At 37.8% G+C, this 20,293-nt stretch overlaps 2 protein-coding genes across 4 annotated transcripts in view; both read left to right on the forward strand.

Annotated features, from left to right (window-relative positions):
• The window catches only part of LOC127425669 (DNA-directed RNA polymerase III subunit RPC7-like), a 307,967-nt gene that overhangs the window by 69,543 nt on the left and 218,131 nt on the right, over positions 1–20,293 (forward strand). The gene's annotated exons all lie outside the window — the stretch shown is intronic.
• thbs3b (thrombospondin 3b) overlaps positions 1–20,293 on the forward strand; it is a 47,397-nt gene that overhangs the window by 1,658 nt on the left and 25,446 nt on the right. Inside the window, exons 2-7 of one of the 3 annotated variants that reach the window (XM_051671853.1) lie at positions 5,285–5,354; positions 10,547–10,626; positions 11,806–11,898; positions 14,079–14,261; positions 14,672–14,748; positions 14,842–14,999. In XM_051671853.1, coding sequence (XP_051527813.1) covers positions 5,285–5,354; positions 10,547–10,626; positions 11,806–11,898; positions 14,079–14,261; positions 14,672–14,748; positions 14,842–14,999 — 661 coding nt within the window. Of the gene's footprint in view, positions 1–5,284; positions 5,355–10,546; positions 10,627–11,586; positions 11,724–11,805; positions 11,899–14,078; positions 14,262–14,671; positions 14,769–14,841; positions 15,000–20,293 lie in introns of those variants that run through there. The other 2 variants (XM_051671854.1, XM_051671855.1) reach the window with 2 other exon arrangements.

Here is a 20,293-nt window from a genome sequence, read left to right on the forward strand (position 1 = left end):
CATACATGGAAAGTGAATGGTGACTGAGGCTAACATTCAGATTAACATTCTGCCACCAAAACCAGATGCTGAGTATATATCTACTATATAACAATAATACTTTGCAGTGGCCGTGTGTGTCTGTTATCACTTGACTTTGTTTGTGTATACTCCAGTGTGGATAAAGGTAGAGAACGAGGGGATTATCTGGCTTTCCAGAACAGCTGTCTAAACAGCCAGCAGTGTGTGTATGCAGGGGAGTGAAGGGTCCCTTACTGCAAGTATCTAAACTCCCCAAACACAAAAGCAAACAGTAACCAAGAGGGTCTTGTGTTTTCTGACAATGACAGGAAGAAAAACTGAATGTCAGGAAAAGGAAAATAATTGAAATTACACTTGTTTTCAGCATGCAGTCACATTTACTATGCTATTTTTTAATTGTTCCATGTTTTTGTTTTGTTTTTTGTTATAGAGAAACAAAAGATCGAGTGGTGATATCCCATGCAAAACTCTCCTGGATGGTTGCCAGTATGCGTTGCTAGGGGGTTCTGGGTGTTTGCTAGGGCCTTGCTAGACGATTGATAAAGTTTTCTAGGTGGTTGCTTACTGGCCTAAGTCAAAAGAGCCCACTTCCATGTCTTTATGATATTCTCGCCTCTGAAGTTTAATACTTGGTGAAATAGTAAAATAACCTCAGTAACATTGGGTTCTTCTCAACATTTGGGGGTTATTCACTGTATAAGAGGCCTAAAAGATGGCACAGATGGAAAAAATGAAATGACCTCTTGATTTTTCTTGTTTTTCCTGATCTACTGTTCATTTTCACAGACATATAGTCAAAATTAATGTTGTGTCAAACAGGTATCTCACATTTGTGATGGCTAATGCATTTTTCTACTGTTTTCTGTTCTGTAAAGGGGAGTTTTTTAAACACTCAAGAATTTTTCTGCTTGGTAGTTGAAATTATGTGGGCAACAGAGGTTTTTACAATGGTGACGGCTTTCCTCTCTCGTCTAGCCTAAACATTCTCATGGAGAACGAGGGGTTTATGGTTTCTATGTTTACAGAACAGTCATGATAGAGGACTCTGTTTCCAGTTACCATTTCTGTAGTTCTTGAAGACGCTGTGAAAGGGAGCTGTATTTATTAAACCATTGAGATGGACTATCACAGTGAAAATTGCTTTGTTGGAGGAAATTTGGTTTAAAAAAGTAAAATGTTATCAAATAGCCTGGATTTTGGTTTAAATTGTGGTGTGCACACTAATTTATACAGCTCTGTCATTCTCTGATGGCTGCCTAGCTTGAAAGCACAGGAGTAATCATTTCCAATGAGATGGGAGGGTTTGGATATGCCTGCAAAATCTTTGCAATAATTCATATTGTCTTAACTATGTAAATATGACAAAGAGTAACTTTTAAATTCTGTCACATACATATCATATTATTAAACAGAAGATATAAATTGTAAAAATAATTTTTTCTCATTCTGTTTTCTCCAGTTTGCTCACAAGTTAATCGGTTAGCCTATTAGCTTAGCATACTATTTGCCGATTAGCCGATTAGCTACACAGTGATACAGCTATTTCTCCTCTTCATTTTCATCATGATTCTCTTTGTTGCCACCTAGTGATAATGCCCGTATGATTGTATTTAATGGAACTTTTAAAGAGAGAGTTCACCCAAAAATGAAAATTCTCTCATCATTTACCCTCATGCATTCCCCGATGTGTATGACTTTCTTTCTTCTGCAGAACACAAATGAATATTTTTAGAAAAATATTTCAGCTCTGTAGGTCCATACAATGCAAGTGAATGGTGATCAGAATTTTGAATCTCCAAAAATCACATAAAGGAAATAAGACAAGAATTAAACATTGACCTTTTTTTCACCCAAACCTATCATATTGCTTCTGAAAACATGGATTTCACCACTGGAGTCTTATGGATTACTTTTTATGCTGACAATTGTCATTGTCATGCCTCTCGGGCTCTGCACCTCCCTCAGCGCTCCGCTCCTCATCACCCGATTTCTAATTCACCGCACCTGCACTCAGTTCACTCGCTCATCACTGCCTGCATACATAACTCACCTTCACGCCACTTCACTGTCACTTCACTGACTGCGCTGCTCTCGCACAGTGTTTATTTACCTGTCTGTATTTGCTCTTGATCTTCATCGATATCTGTTTAGTGCTTACCCTGCTGTTTTGCCTGTTACCTCTTCTTTAGTTTGTGAAGCTTCTCTTCTGTGTGATATCACCTGTACCATTGATCTCACTGTGTAAACCCTGTAAATCCTGTGAATCACAGTAAATGCTCTCACACTTGGTTTCACTAACAACAACTTGTGTGGCTTGAATTCCTGACAGTCATATAGCCTATATATTTCTGCTAAAGAAAAAGCACAAGTAGATAAAGGATGGTTATTTAAAGAAAAAGCACAAGTAGATACAGGATGGTTATTTACTGCAGTAATGGTTTTTAATTATTATTTGGAAAGATTTTTTATTTTATATTGTTTTGAAATTGTTTTGGACTGTTTTGGTTTGTGAATGGCGCTTGGTCTGTGGTCTGTGCAAGTTTCTCTTGTAAACAATGACGCGCTTCTTGACTCCTCCTCAACGTGATGCATGACCTTACCAATGAGCGCACGTCACAGAGATGTATGGAAGCGAACATTTGTAGTTAAAAAGTATATAAGTATTGTTTTGTTTCTAAAAATAATCAATTGTTTGCATTCAGAAGAACTTTATTTGTCGACTGGAGTCATGTGGATTACTTTGATGCACCCTAAATATGCATTTTGGACCGTCAAAAAAATGGAGTACATTCACCTGCATTGTTTAAAGGAGGAGGCCTGAAATGAAATCCTAAAAATCTTAAATTCTGTTTTGATGAAGAAAGAAACTCAGATACATCTTGGATGTCCTGAGGGTGAGTAAATTATCAGCAAATTTCCTATTCCTTTAAAGTCTAGTGTGACCGCCCCTTAAGGCTGTCCCAGAAATTATTGTTGTTTCAAAGATCACCTATTTTTGTGACATCTGTCAGGTAGTGTTTTATTTTGGTATTTTTAAAGACTTGCTTACAACAGCTTTAAGAGTCAATTCGACAAATTCCTTCAGTTCGCAAAAGCCACATTATAAAAACGCCTGCTTGAATGTGCACTGAATGCTGGGTACTTGGTTTTATAGTGTTGTTTTAAATTTGGTGTTTTAAGGTCCACGTGAAACATTGAGTGCATTTACATGCGCATTCTTACATGGATTATGCTAAAGCCGACAACGTTTCCATTGCATGTAAACACCTTAACACCTTAATATGTGAAAAAAAGAATTTCATTGTATATATGCAAATGTATAATGTGTGACAGAATGAAGGTTTCTTCTTAACCTGCATTATTACTAGGGATGCACATTTCGAGCAATTCTGTCGGGTACTCTAACTCATAAGAAAACGAGTAATCGATTACTTGAAATGTAAAATTTAAGTTCAAACTTCAGCCTTTGAATCCATTTTGTCTTATTTAAAAGGGAGCACTATGCACAAACAACGTCTAGTTCTATGCACACACATAGAAACACACATTTCCAAGTCTCCTAAAGTGATACAATCACTTTAAATAATGACAGAATTTTCTTATTGTGTGAAGTATTCCTTTAACAACATCCATCATCATGCATCCATAGCGTCAACCAATGCATTGAGTTGTAATGGCAAGATTTAGGTGAGAGAAGCAGTTTCAGTGCTGCCCATGGCAGGCAAAGGCACATCAAATCAAATTGCAATATTCAAGTAGCCTTTTTACTATTTGAGTATTTAAAGCTGAACGATTATTCGATTAATCGACTGCTTGTGCACATCCTAGTTCTTACAGGCTTATCCAATGTGCGCAAGTGTTGTGCACATGTCTCTTCACGGTTTGACATCAAAAGCAGAGAATAACTCGATTATTTCAAATCTCATGTAAACACTGTTTTCTTACGTTGTTGGATTTTTAAAATAAGCTGATTTTTGGGAGTTATCAGGGTATTGGTGTGCATGTAAACAGGCTCACAGTTCACAACTCATTTTACCTCGTTTTACCATCCTGAATCGATTGGATTATGAAAAGTTGTCTCTTTATGACAGCTGGTTTGAGGGAAGGCGTTGCAAAATAAGAAGGCTCAATGACGTCATCTGAAAGTTATTGCATTTTCCTAGATTTATTTATTTTTTTTTTTTTTGGAATAACTACGATTTAGGTGTAACTTTCCTGCAGTTAGTGTACTCTATGTCAGTTAATATAACAGTTTTATAATACAACATGGCAAAACATTTAAAGCATCATTAACTCTGACTGCAACAAATAACCATTCATTTATATTTTTCTGACATCATCTGCACATGTAACCCAAGTAGCTGGCGATTGGGTGGGGCAGCTGGATTGTGTGTGAGATTGAAAAGGTTGAGCATTACTTTAACTGCTGCCAGACTCTTTCCTGAGTGCCCTTCTCAGGTTACCAGCGGTGCTTGTAGCTGCATTGCTCATAATCTTGAAGATGTTGTATTTATGTGGACATGCCTGTATGGAGGTCTGTTTATTGTATTACTGGTTCCAATTCTTCATTGTCATGTTTAGTCTTGTATTGTGGAATAGCTACTTGATTTATGTCTACTACAGACATGTTATTGCTCTTGTTTTCAGTATAGTTTCTCCAAAAAAAAAAAGATAACATTAAGAATTTTATTTCCTGCTAAATTGCCTTCTCAGCACAGCAGTCAGGATCCCCAAACCACAGTGGAATTTACAGGGCAGCAATTTGTTTGATGTGCTTTAATGGCACTTTCGTGACTGCTTTGAAAATAAAACATTCGTGCTTCACAAGGTCTCATCAGATCTTTCCTCCACCTCTGTTTTTGCTCACAGACACAACTCTCATAAATCCCATTGAGTGCTTGTGCTATGACTGACGTCTCTGTGTTCAATTAATGCAGCTGACAGCAAAATTTTGAGTGTTTACTAACAGAAGTTGGAGTCAGTACAGAATTTGATCTCCCACTGGTTTGCCACACGAGACCCTCCCAGACACTAACTCAAGTAAGCACATTTTTGAGCGGCACAATTGGCAATTTGCCCGTCGGGCCCCGCAGACATGTCTCAATCCCAATGTAGCAATGCTGAGATAATCCAACCCTACAATAACTCAACCGTATGGAATTTCCACTGCTTTGAGGAATCTGTGACAGACTTTATTTACTATTTTTTTTTTTTTTTAAACTGTGAACTAATTCCATGTTTTCTCTCTCTCTTTCCCACTCAGGCATATGCTAAGTTTGCAGGCGCTCCCCTCAAAGTTCACAAAATTACCAACCCATGGAGAAGCCCTACAGGTGAGCTAAGTGTTGGGGTGTAGAATCTAAATTTAGCTATACCAGAACCACATATTAGAGCAATGATCCATTTACAAAACGTTATCTTGGTTTTGAACAGCATGATCACACGGAAAATCGACATTTTGCTACTGAATGTTACACTACCCTGACAACAATCAAACATGATTACCTTTACTGTGGCATGACTAATAGCGTGTTGCGTCAGCAGCTTCAGAGATCTGGGTTTCTGTTTCGCATAATCAACGACGAGCACGACTCAGAGGTTGAATTTTCCTCCAAGATTGCTTTTTTACTCCACTGATGGTTAGGTTTAGGGTTGAGGTTTGGGTTAGGGGCAGGGTTTGAAATGAACTTTTTGGCTCACTGGCCACTGTGGCTAGTTGTTTCTAAGGTCATTAGCTACTCAACATTTTCACAAGCCAAAATCCCCTGCCTTGCAAAAAGTGATAAAGTAACTGGAGAGTGTACTGTAACTACAATACATGCGTAGATTTGCCCTAATATATTTAATATGAATCTATACAAGTTACCAGTTAGTGCTACTGCAGTAAAAACAACAACAACCTTTTAGTAAGAATGATGTGTATTTAAAAAATGTAACATTTGTACTATTTGTTTCCTCTACCTCGACAATGCTTTTAATGTAGGGACTGTCCAGCAGTTTGAGACGTTAGACTTTTAGACTTACTCCATATAGAGTTTTAAACTAGAATGTTCTCTGTAGAATTCAAATGGGTCACTTAAACTTTGTAGTCTCCGCCGGCCACCGTGATATCGAGTGAGGCCCGACTGAATCATGTAGATTTCGTCTGCGGTGTACCAGGGTGCTGACATCTAGAGCGCGCTGATGTGCTCTGCGGCAGTTCTCATGAAAGCACGCTTCATTCCCCCTACACAGATATGCTTGTGAGTTATTATGAGAGCCATGAATACCATTAAATTAGCTTCGGCAGCGGCTCCGAGTCGCCGACATTCGTAGAGTTTTCAATTCAGGAAAAACACTGAAAACGTCAATGGTGAAAACAATGTTAATTTTGAAACAAAATATCTCTTTACAACTCTCATTTGACGTTACTCTGTTGATATTTCACCTGGAAACTGGTGTTCACACATGCCCATACTGATGTTCAACAACACTTCCAGCTTCAGCCACTGGGGGCAGTGATTCGAATTTCAGTAAGCACAGACTGAGTTTTGATCAAGAACTTTCTACAGAACAGATCAGAGATGATAACTAAATTAATTACAAGTTATCTCCTAAGCAAATATACCATTATTTCTCTTGAATTAATCGAAATTATGACATTATTGCATGAATTAAGTTATTAAACCTTATAAACAAATATACCATTATTTCTCTTTACTTGATCAAAATATGACATTTTTACATTTATTATAACTTATTACTGACTTATGAAAATTATAAACTATTACATTATCACTCACTACCCCTAAAATATATTGATAATCAATATTCACTGATGAGCCAAAACATTATGACCACCTGCCTAATATGCTGTTGATCCTCCACGTGCCACCAAAACAGCACCGACCTGCCGAGGCATGGACTCTACAAGACCCCTGAAGGAGTCCTGTGGTATCTGGCACCAAGAAATTAGCAGCAGATCCTTCATGTCCTGTAAGTTGCGAGGTTGAGCTGCAGTGGATCGGACTTGTTGGTCCAGCACATCCCACAGATGCTCAATCGGATTGAGATCTGGGGAATTTGGAGGCCAGGGCAACACCTTGAACTCTTCTTCATGCTCCTCAAACCATTCCCAAACAAGGTGTGCAGTGTGGCAGGGCGCATAATCCTGCTGAAAGAGGCCACTACCATCAGGGAATACCATTGACATGAAGGGATGTACCTGGTCTGCAACAATGTTTAGGTAGGTGGCACGTGTCAAAATGATGTCCACATGAGTGGCCGGACCCAGGATTTCCCAGCAGAACATTGCCCAGAGCATCATACTCTCTCCACTGGCTTGTCATCTTCCCACAGTGCATTCTGGTGACATCACTTAACCAGGTAAATGGCGCACACATACACGAACGTACACGTGATGTAAAAGAAAATGGGACTCATTAAACCAGGCCACCTTCTTCCACTGCTCCAAGGTCCAGTTTCGACGCTTGCGTACCCATTGTAGGCGCTTTCGATGGTAGACAGGGATCATCATGGGCACTCTGAACGGTCTGTGGCTTTGCAGCCCCATATGCAACCGGGTGAGATGCACTGTGTGTTGTGACACATTTCTTCCATAACCATCATTACAATTTTCTGTGACTTGTGCCACAGTAGACCTTGTCGGTTCGGACCTGACGGGATAGCCTTCGTTGCCCTCGTGCATTGATGAGCCTTAGGCGTCCAGCACCCTGTTGCCAGTTTGTGGTTTGTTTCTCCTCGGACCACTGTCGGTAGGCACTCACCACTGCTGACTGGGAGCAACCCATAAGCCTTGCCGTTTCAGAGATGCTCTGACCCAGTCGTCTGGCCATAACAATTTAGCCCTTGTCAAAGTCGCTCAGGTCTTTACTCTGGCCAATTTGTCCTACATTCAGCACGTTGACTTTGAGAACTGATTGTTCGCTTACCATCTAATCTACCCAGACCTTGACATGTGGCCTTGTTAGGAGATGATCAACATTATTCTCTTCACATGTAAGTGGTCATAATGTTTTGGCTCACCGGTGTATATCGATCCAACATAATTCCTTGGTACATAACCTTTTATACTACACAAAAACACATATTTAGGGTTCAAGCATTAAGTGCTAGAAACCCTATTGTTTTTGATCGGATTTTTATTATTATTATTATTATTTTTCTGGCTTAAAACTGATCGTGGAGCCCAAACCGTAGAGACATGAAACTTGGTCAGAAGGTAGAACTCACTGTCGCTACTCAGGCACAAAGTCTTGCCCCGATCGGCCAGACGGTGGTGCTATAGTGAGCAAAACAATAACTTTTAGAAAAATGGCCATAACTCAAGTGTCTTATATCAATGGAATCTGTGGCTCAAGACGAACAAAATGTATGTCTCCAATTTCATTTCCACCTACTTTTGCGAACTAGTCCTAGGCCGTTCCTCCGATCGGGACCAAACCAATGCCAAATGATTCTATGGAGTGTCAATATCAATAATTATTAAAAAAAAGTTTTAACTTTTCACGTTAGCTACGATACACGAAAACACAGGAAGTAGGTGTGGCCACTTTTACGTAAATGGCTATAACTCTTGAACGAAATGAGTTATCTTCACTAAACTTGACATACTTATGTATGGGCTCTATCTAAGGACGCACAAAAAATACTCGCAGTTTTGCCACTTGGTAGTGCTATAACAGGGAAAAATATGAAAATGGCTGTAACTATGGAACCGTTGGTCCGATTGACTTCAAACTTTGCATGCAGTGTCTTTGTCTCAGGTGCCAACAGTGTCTTTGAGGAAATTTGCGTATGTTTAAAAACATGAATGAAATGAAACTTGGTGGACCTATTTGACTCTTGGCCTAAGAGATCTGTGCAAAGTTTTAAAAAATCGGCCACTGGGTGGTGCTATCACGATTTTTGTGCGTTAACGGTTGTATATAACGCAGTGTTTTAAAAAACACAAGTAGTTCATATCATATGATAGCTCTTCTCATTATGAACAACTTTGCCTCAAGAACCATTGGTGTCTGTCAAACCATTGTAAAATATTTGAGATTACGTTAAAACATACTTTTGCAAACTAGTCCTAGGTTTTTCGCTCAATCCTAATGAAACGTGCCACAAGATTCTCTGGAGTCTATTTATGAATAATTATCAAAACAATTTTGAACTTTCGATTTTACATGTCGACGGCATGCAAAATATAAGTAGTTGACTTAGACACTGCTACTTAAATAGCTATAACTATTAAACGGAATGTGATATTGTCACGAAATTTGGCACACTTATGTAAGGGTTCATTCTGAGGACAAACATACAAAGAAATGGGGCTCGGCCACCTTGTCTTTGTTTCATAATGTTTGAGAAATGCCTAATATAGTCCAGAACATGGGCTTAAAGGCCCTACGGTGCTTGAACCCCGATAATTGCTGCTTGCATGTATTTGTATCTTTAAAAAAAAAAAAACGTATTACTGTGTCCTGACAGAAGAAAGAGGTTACATTTGGAAATTCACCTCTTTTATAAGGTTTCACAGCTGTGTCCCTGTTTCTTGTCAACACTGTCAGATATTTACGAAAACGTTTTTTAAAAACCATGCAGGCAATATGAAAGTCAGCCTACATCCTGAAGGTTGTCTTTCACCTGTTATGAGTTCAGCAAGGTCATACAGGCTCTCTATCTATCTATCTATCTATCTATCTATCTATATATATATAATTATTATTATTATTATTATAAGATTGTAGGGAGTTGAGTTTAGATTTATAACAGGTGTTACAGCTATGATATAAACTCCATCAAACAAATTGAAAAAAAAATGTGGGTGATTTTTAGATATTTTAACTAGGTCCTATATGTAGTTAGCAGTACAAAAAATGGGCACTGCATTTAGTACATATTTTAGTACTGTACCAAAAGTTTCTTTTTTTTTTTTTTTTTTCTTTTTTTTGCTGCTGCTGTTGGTGACAGTTCAATAGATGGAGCTGAAAATCTATTTGAAGCCATCCTGTATTTTCTATTCATTGATTCATTAATTGAAGTGAATTCTAGACTTGACAGTATTCATAATAAATGACAGTGCACATATTTTGTATATGAAAAATTGAGCTATAGTACAGCAAACACCGCAATTTATGACAAAATAAAAGAAGCAGGTGGTTACACTAAAACATGGACATGTTTACCAAATCCAACATAATTCCCTGGTACATAACCTTGTATTTCTGCACTTTAGCCTGTTTTGTACCAGTACTCATAAATCACTGCAAGTGGTCACCTGAGCCGTCAGTGTGAGCTGCCGCTAAAAGAGACCCAATGACAGTTTAATACATGTGCTGTAAGAGGGAACAAGACCTCTCATTACATTCTCTTTCAGTTAGGGTCAAAGTTCAACAGGTCATAGGTCAATAGGTCGAGTATCCACTGACTTCTGCAACCCTTTGATTGGAGAACTTTAGTTTTGTGGCTTTTTAAATATATCTTAAATTTTATCCAATACTATTTCATAGGGCTTAAACATGAGCTCTTCTGACAGGTACTCTACCTGCTCTGAAGACCAGGGAAGAAGGAAGCATCTCCCAAACCAGTAAGATCATCATTCATCTCAGGAAACAGGTGAATGAGCCCCCTTTAACCCCCTTACACACACACTCAACAAGTGAGGATTAGATCCTCAAGCTTCACAGTATCTAAATCAAGATCTGCACCCTCAAAAAACAAGTGAAGGATTTCCTTGTGAACCATTTTATGAGCAACTACAAAGTCGTCCGCAAGTGTTTGTAGAGTTCTGACAATCAGAATAGGAGTGATGTTAGATGTATATATGGAGACAGCTGTTGTGAAGCTATGGTAAATGACATCTGGAGATAGATATAGAAAGCATGTAGCACAAACAATAGCACAAATGTTTTTTTTTTGTTTTTTTGTTTTTTTAACTGTTATACTAAACCTCAGAGCATAAATATTGATGATATTGATTTATTTTTTTACAATATTAATGATCAGTTCACTTAAAAATAAATGTAGGAATCAAGTGGTTATTAAAACTGCAATTTTGGAAAAATGTCACAATTTCAAAACGAGTTTTCAAGTATGCAAAATATCAACATTGTTTTATGCAAGTATACACGCACATGCTTTGACTTCCTTGCGAAGTCTTCCAAGCAAGCTAGGAGGCTAAAACTTGGATATGCTCATCTCAGGAGAGTCTTCTGACACTATGTTTCAAGATCCTGGAGCCTCACTGTCCACCCCTGTAAAATACCTGGAATGCATAGATGTTGCTATGTTTCTCTCACTAAATATGTTGGGAATTGAGAAAGCACACCAAATTCTTGTATACATTTGTCTTTAATGCAGTATGTAAAATGAAGAAGATGCCTAACATTTTGAGTTCCGTGAGATATAAATGTGACATTTGCAGGGTATTTTAAAAGAGAAGTAACTGACATGTTACACCACTTTGCTTATTTTGCAAAGGATGTAAGTTGTAATGAACTCTGCATTTTTTTGGTCATGTTAGTTGTAGCTGTTAGCACAGCAGTTTTACAGAAATAGCTTCTGGTTAGGGTTTAATAGGCCCTGAGTATGACATGACCTTTTATAGCTTGTTAGTGGTACAGTACACTAAGAGCATTCACAGCGTGCCAGAGTTACTCCAATGAAAGAACTTTTGGAAGTCGAAAAAATGTTTCTCAGACTGCAGTGACAAGGTGCAATTATAATGTGGAAATGGGATGAGTGCTGACTTTTGATGGTGCCACATAAAAGATAAGTCTGTCTTTTGTCTTTCAGAAGTACAATGCAGACTATGACCTGTCGGCAAAGGAGGGTGCAGATACACTTGCCTTTGTCTCTCTACTGGAGGAGAAATTGCTACCAGCACTGGTGAGGAGAGAGAAGCTGAAGACAATTATAAGATGGATAGTTCTGACGTTATTACATTGTGACTGGAAAATAGATGTTCAAAGCTGTTTTAAAATACCCAGTAAACAATATCAGTTAAACTCTATGCTGTCTTCACGTCATGTCAGAATAACTGTAATAATGAGATGACAATTCAGAGATTCTACTCTAAGCTCTAAAATTGTTGGGCAACACTCATAATGCTAAAACAGACCCATATGCAGCTTTATTGTTGATGACAGCAATATATTCGATCACTACATTAATTCACCTTTATATATTCTTGCAAATTGTTAAGAACAAACAAAGCACTCCAGGTAACACTGGGTATAAAATGGCATATGAAACAGATATACAGTATATGTAAACTACTTTTAACTGTTGAAGCCACTGCTATTTTATGTGAAGCCTATAGAACAAATGAATGGGAAATATACTTTCAGAACCCAAATGGCTGAAAAAGTGGGTGGGCACTATTGTACTGTATTACAAGTTCTACAAAGATGTGAAAATTTCTCATAATTACGGTAATTGCGACATGACGTGAATACACCATAAATGAGGTAAGTTTCAACGTTCCTTGGCAACTGTCAACATTAACTGAGCCACTATATTACTTGGCAAAAATATAGTGTAATAGAAAGCAATAAGTATAGTATATAAATATGGCGACGATCATTTAAAGCAATAAACGAGCCCATAAAGTTCTGCAAAAGGCATTTTACCTTTGTAAAATGGATCTTATTCTTAGCTGCAATCATCAAATTAAACAAAATATCTAATAAATGAACAATGCAAGGTGTGGTATACATAGTTTTGTCAATGATGGATGTTCAAGTTCTGAAAAAAATCTGCAGTGCTATGGGATCCATACTGGGATCAACACCCCGTTGCAAGAAACCCCTTGGCGACAATGCACTTAAAAATATAACTAAGGGTTTTCTTAACTTCCCTTACAAAAAAAGTCTTCTGGCAAACTAGCCACCAACTTGCCACAAAAATACTGCAAATTTGCCACTCATTATTTTCACATGCAAATGAGCTTGTGATTCACTGCAAATGTTTGCCAGAAGTTTACAGCTCTTCACTGGTAGTGGTGAACCTGCAGCAAACCTTTGGCAGCAATGGACAATTTCCCGCAAGTTTGCCGCAAAGCTCATTTGCATGTGAATATACTCGGTGGCGAATTTGCGGCAAGTTTGCGGCATTTGTTTCACTGTCTATGTAGTTGTAGTAGTTTTACTGTTTTTCAGGAAAAAAATCTCCACCAAACCAAGTTTTACGTTTCTTGAAGTACAGTTACCTTGCACTCTCAATTACATCAGTTTCTCATCTGGTTCACAGTCTAAAATTAAAATGGCAAATTACCTTTTGTAAGTGATAATTGGCTCTGGCTTGGATATTCTTTATTTAATTCCCATGTTGATTAAATCTTGTCAGCTTGTATTTTGCTTCAGAACTCCAAACTTAGCAATGGCCACACATAATTTACTAGTTTTGATAAGAAGGCTACATCACTCAGTATATAAAGTACTTTAGTGAAATACCAATTCCAGTTTAATTTAGCCATTTGCTGAAATCATTAAAGGTGATGTGTGTAATTTTTGCACCATTAGAAGAACTAAATGGAATTGTAAAAATCAAACATGTTTTCAGGTTTCCTCCATATGCCATTGGTTGGTAAACAGATAGTCCCTCCCCAAACTCATGCCACAAGTGTTAAATTTTTGGGGGATATCAACCCACAAATGGCTTACTTAGTTGTCTCTGGCAGATTAAGCTGGGATAGAAGAAGGTATTTTAACACACTTGAACTGTAGAGACGTTAGACCGTTCACAAGGCTCTGCATAAAACTGTTTCTCTTTCAGAGCTGAATATCTTAAAAATCCCTTTCTAGTGTTTAAAGTGTATGAGTGTGTGTATATTTTGTGTATATGTACTTATCTCTGCATGATGGCACCGTGAAATGCTTGCTGCTGGTTGACTTTCACTGTTCCCTTGAGGACATCTATCGTGTTTACTGATGTGCCTCACATCCTGTTTTTCTGTTTAAATCTGCATATAGACTTTGTTGCTTGGTGTAAAGCAACTTAATTGGAGTTGCAAGTAGAAACTACATTCCGACTTTTCATATGTATTCTTAACTCCTGTATCTGCTTAGGTTTACACACTGTGGATAGACTCTAAAAACTATGTGGATGTTACACGGTGCTGGTATGCGGAAAACATCCCCTTCCCTCTCAACTTCCTGTTGCCCAACCGCATGCATGGCCAGCAGCTGGAGAGACTGAGACTCGTGAGGGGTGACCCAGTCCTGGAACCCGGTGAACAGCTGGAGAAAGAGGTGGGTAAAAAGGGAGGGATGAGGCCACACCAAAGATTTTAATTTCTAATTTGGCTGTTGAAATCTGGCATCTGTCAATGGTATCAAATTATCAAGATCAAACTCTTGTCGTACATTTTTATGGGAAAGGATTGGGTAAAAATGACAAGTAAAAGGAAAATATATGAAAGAATGTGAGGTATGTGAAGAGGAATGGAGTTTAAAGTCAACATGAAATCAAAATTGATCCTTTTTACTTTAGTAATACACATTCCAGGTCCTATATTTAAACATAGTTGTGAATGTGAACGCCATTTCATGTTGACATAGCTGAGTGGAAAAAGGAAGTAAATACCTGTCTACCTACAAATCGTGGCAGGAGTTTTAATTGATAATTCTTAAATTTTTGTCTATTTCTTTCTGCTCTGTAGCTTTACCGTGATGCGTTTGAATGCATGACCCTCCTATCGCAGAGACTAGGCTCACAAAAGTTCTTCTTTGGCGACTCGTAAGCAACATCATTTGCTTGTAAGTGCATAATTTGTTTGTGTGTGAGGGAATGAGCATGCAAATGTGACCATGATGTTTCGTGTGCTTCCAGTCCCTCATCATTGGATGCTTATGTGTTTGCACACCTGGCTCCTCTGTTGAAGATCAAGCTGCCAAACGGAAAGCTGCAGCAACACCTCATCTCTTTGAACAACCTGCAACAGTTCTGCACCAACATCCTAGGACTCTATTTCCCTTCTGATGCACGAGGTGAATGTTATTGCTTTATACACTGCATTAAAAGATGTTGCTCAGTTTTGATTGTGATTTTTGACTGTTCAAATCTTTTATCGTATTGGACAACATATCCTCTTTTGAAATTGCTTCCATATTCAGTGCTTCAGTGTTCATTTCAGGGTTCTGAGAGCAGTTTGCATGAATTTTCGCTTATATGTAAACTCTCTAAACAAACTCTGACCCATTTAATGGAAACTGAACTGAGGCTATTTCAGTTTATGGTCTGAGTACAGCAAAATATACTAGGTTTATTTTCACAATGCATTGAGTGTTGGGCGGGTCTACAGTACCTTTTTGTTCAACCAATGATAGACGTAGGGCTGGGAGTCGATAAAAAAATAAAAATAATATATATATATATATATATATATATATATATATATATATATATATATATATATATATATATATATATTCGATTCTGAGGTCTCTTTTGTCAAACTTTGTCATAAAATTTGTATTGCATTGTTTATTGTAAGATTTCACTTTGCATCCCCTTTTTTTTTTTAATTAAGAGTTGAGAAAATTAGTCTGGAATCAACTCTTATATCCTTTCTACACTGGGCAAAGGAGGGTGCCGCAATGGCTTGAGCCTGTCTACACTGGACTCGTCGAAGCGAACGTTCTAAACCGTTTATTTGTCTTGTAGGCAGGAGAAGCACCAGTGCTTGGAACAGGACATCGATTTACTGTCAGTGGGATGTAATGCGCCATAGTGGATGCTTCCAGTGTAGACAGCTTCATTGATTATAATGGGATCTATTTGCTTTTGACGTGATGCAATGCTCGATTTCCATCAATTCCAAAAATCTGAAATCGGAATCAAAATTTTTTAAATCGAACAGCCCTAGAAAGACTTTTCAGGAAACCTTTTCGAAAGCAGCCATTATTTTTGCAGTTCCATTTGGTGATGCTAGTGGCACAAAATTTACATTCACCACCTTTTAAAAAACTAATGTAAGGTACACAGAAGGGTTTAACTGGACCAAGTTCCAAAAAATAATAGAGTGAAACAAAAGTGGACTAAAATCCAGTCACAACTAAAATGGACCACAATGAGATGGAAGCCCAGTTTTAGGGAGAGTGTGAATGCAAAGAGAACTTCTACTCTTATTACTTTTTGGTTCACTTAAAGAGTCTGTGTTTGGTTCTAGGCCACCTCTTGAGATGATCTAAATTCAGTTTGCTTTAAAGGTTCATTTGAATCATTCACATATAAGCCAAAATTCATGCGAACCACTCTCAGACCCCTGAAACGGACCAAGTGTGAAAACACCCCCAAAGAGGATTCAAGTATGAAAACACCCTAAACCTCTTCATTGAAAGTCACCAAATTAAACTCCACTATCCCTTTCAGAGGCCCCAGGTCGCAAGACACATGTTCAGCCTGAGAGCGGCGACTATGAAAATGAGCCCCACAAGGGCCGTAACCTGATTCTTTCTGTTCTGTTCGCCATGGGAGCCATGCTTGGGTACGCTATCATCACAGGGATTGTTAAAATCAGCCATGAGCGGCCAGAGCTGAAGAACTCTAGCCATGATGATGAAGAAGAAGATGAGGAATAAATGGAGGAAATGTGAGAAAGGTGTCACCAGGGACAACGAGCGTACCTTAGTGCTCACCTGCCATTCAGAGCGGAGCACATAGTATTACCTCAATTCTTTTTAAATCTCCCTTTATGCACGAGTGTGCTCTGCCAGAATCGCTCACCTAACGTAGCCTCAGGCGAGCCTCTTATTGGTGCTTTTTCTTTTATAGTAATTATTGTTAATATTAATGTTATTAGTTATGATTCTCTGGTGTTGTGACCTGTAATTTTTTCAGGACTTGTACAGGCGTTTGGAATTTTGACTTGATTTTCAGACATCTCTCAGATTTTGGTTTTATCTCGTGGTCTACATTGCTGCAAACTTGTTACTTCAGAAAACGTCAAACACTCCACGTTTGGTCGCATCTATCTGAAAATAGAAAATAGATCTATCTGTAACACTAACTCTGTTTTCGGAACTCTGACACTTGGAATGGAATGCCATATTTTTCTTTACAAGTGTAGTAACGGGTACATACAGTACATGGTCTTAGAAGCACACTGTTACACACTACAAAAATAGAAATACAGAAAAAAGCCTGTTAACATTAACAGCTGCACTGTTATGCTTCATCACTTGTAGATGGACTGTAAATATTACATTTAATTTGGTGCAGTGATGTGATATGATGACCTGCAGACTAAACATAGAGTCAAATGATTGACATTTTCCTACACATTGTAGAGAACTTGCAGAATATAATTGCTAAAAACTTCTTATCTAAAACCAACCATCTAGGAGTTCTTTGAATGCCACTCCAGACCCAAATCTTGATAAATCAGGTGGGTTTTAGAGCTCTCCAGAGGACTGCTGAGGAGAGCTTTATTATGTCTTGCCAAACACTGCAATGAAGTTGGAGCCTGTGGCTATTATACAGCTGGGGTGCTCCATCTCAATCGTTCACTGGAATCTCAAGGCACAGTGGAGTCATCCATTTTGTTGCATGGAGGCCAGACCTACCCTGGCCTGGACCTCACTGGGTTGACCCTCTCAAAAAAATATTAAGTTCACTGATAGAAATGTATTCATTATGACATGATTCCACATTTATTTACACAATGTTTTGTTTGGTAAATAAGCTACTGTGCATTTTCTGTATTTTGCTGGTCCATAAACAATAAAATCAACATGAGTATACTTTGAAGTTATATTAAAGGGTTATAATGACAAAGTACATGCACAGCATGAAGTCATACGGGGTTTTTTCACTGCATTTTTAATTATTGGTTCTGCTTTAGGATGAAAGGGTTTGATTACACAGGTTGATTGTGAATTGCTAATCAACTTTAGTCATTTTTACTCGTATTACTAATATTCAGATATAGCTAAATGTAACCTTTGGTGGAATTCTTCCAATTATAGTGCTAATAAGTATCAAGTTAAACATTTTGAAAATTGCTGCTGTCCATGTCCCCTGGCATTTGTGTTTTGTATGTAATGTGAGAGTGTTTCAAAAGTCAGTAGAAAGACTCAACAACCCAGTGACTACGGTGGGTCAACCCAGGCCACTCTCATTTTGGTTAAACAGATCAAGGGCAGAGAGTACCATAGATTTGCTGACATGTTGCTATTTCTGAAATAATTTTTTAAGGGCTTTAACATTTGTTGCCTCAAGTACAGGCATCAATTTGATCCTCTATTATTCTTATTAATACATAAAATCGCCCCAAGCGTGTTAGGGTACTTACGCCACATGTATGAATGTCATTGCATTTAATGACAAAATATCAAGTGTAATTTATTTTAAAGAAAGATAGCACAAGCTCAAGCATTTCACCAAAAGAAGCTTATTGGGTGTTAAATGGAAAATAAATAAATAATAGATATACTTTTAAAAGTTTTCCAAATTAAGTATTTGGCCACTTTCTTGTCATCAAAGAATAGTGGAACATGTCCATTGTTAAATGAATATTCTGGGTTTAATACAAGTTAAGCTCAATTGACAGTATTTGTTTCGTTATATTTATTACCACAAAAATGTATTTTGACTCATCCCTCGTTTAAAAAATAAATAAAATAAAAGCAAAAATTTAGGTTACAGTGTGGCACCTACAATGGAAGTGAATGGGGCCAATTTTTGGAGGGTTTAAAGGCAAAAATATGATGCTTTTAAATTTATAAAAGCACTTACATTAATTCTTCTGTTAAAACTCATGTTATTTAAGCTGTAAAGTTGTTTAAATCATTTTACAGTCATTTCATAGGGTTTGTTGTTCGTCATGGAAATTGTAAAATTGGCTATAACTTTACACAGAAAAGGCTAGTAAGTGATTTTATAATAATTATAATTTTATTTATTTATCACACATTCTACATTTGCACATATACAGTGAAATTCTTTTTTTTCACATATCCCAGCTAAGCTGGGGTCAGAGTGCAGGGTCAGCCATGATATGGCACCCCTGGAGCAGATAGGGTCAAGGGCCTTGCTCAAGGGCCCAACAGTGGCATCTTGGCGGTGCTGGGGCTTGAACCCTTGATCTTCTGATCAGTAACCCAGAGCCTTAACAGCTGAACCACCACTGCCCCCATTTTATCACACTAAGATCATGTTAACATGTTATTGTTTATGTCATGTGGCTATACTTTTGAAACAGAGCATTTTAACGTTTACAGATTGACCCTATTCACTTCCATTGTAAGTGCCTGTAACCCAGATTTTTTCTTTTTTCTTTTTTAAAGAAAAGGAGCGACGAGTCAAAATCCATTTTTGTGGTAATCAATATTATGCCATAAATGCTGTCAATTAAGCTTAACTTGTATTGAATCCTGAATATTCCTTTAATGCGATTAATTAGATGTGGTTACTCTGCCAGCCAGGATACCTTTGTGAACGGCATCTACTAAAAATAAGACAAAAATCAAATTAGTTCTTAGAAACAAAAATAATCATTTGTTTACAGATTTAGTACACTACATTTAAAGTTTCTGTCTTATTACGTATTGGACTATTACTTTATAAATTGGCAGCCAAAAGTTTGGAATAATGTACAGATTTTGCTCTTATGGAAAGAAATTGGTACTTTTATTCACCAAAGTGTCATTCAGCTGATCACAATGTATAGTCAGGACATCAATAACGTGAAAATGTACTATTACAATTTGAACTTAAACAACTTCAAAGAGTTCTCATCAAAAAAATCCTCCATGTGCAGCAATGACAGCTTTGCAGATCCTTGGCATTCTAGCTGTCAGTTTGTCCAGATAGTCAGGTGTCATTTCACCCCACACTTCCTGTAGGACTTGCCATAGATGTGGCTGTCTTGTCGGGCACTTCTCACGCATCTTACAGTCTAGCTGATCCCACAAAAGCTCAATGGGGTTAAGATCCATAACACTCTTTTCCAATTATCTGTTGTCCAATGTCTGTGTTTCTTTGCCCACTCGAACCTTTTCTTTTTGTATTTCTGTTTCAAAAGTGTCTTTTTCTTTGCAATTCTTCCCATAAGGCCTGCACCCCTGAGTCTTCTCTTTACTGTTGTACATGAAACTGGTGTTGAGCGGGTAGAATTCAATGAAGCTGTCAGCCGAGGACATGTGATGTGTCTATTTCTCAAACTAGAGACTCTGATGTACTTATCCTCTTGTTTAGTTGTACATCTGGTCTTCCACATCTCTTTCTGTCCTTGTTAGAGCCAGTTGTCCTTTGTCTTTGAAGACTGTAGTGTACACATTTG

Source organism: Myxocyprinus asiaticus, chromosome 34 (genome assembly GCF_019703515.2).
Source record: "Myxocyprinus asiaticus isolate MX2 ecotype Aquarium Trade chromosome 34, UBuf_Myxa_2, whole genome shotgun sequence".
Classification (NCBI taxonomy): Eukaryota; Metazoa; Chordata; class Actinopteri; order Cypriniformes; family Catostomidae; genus Myxocyprinus; species Myxocyprinus asiaticus.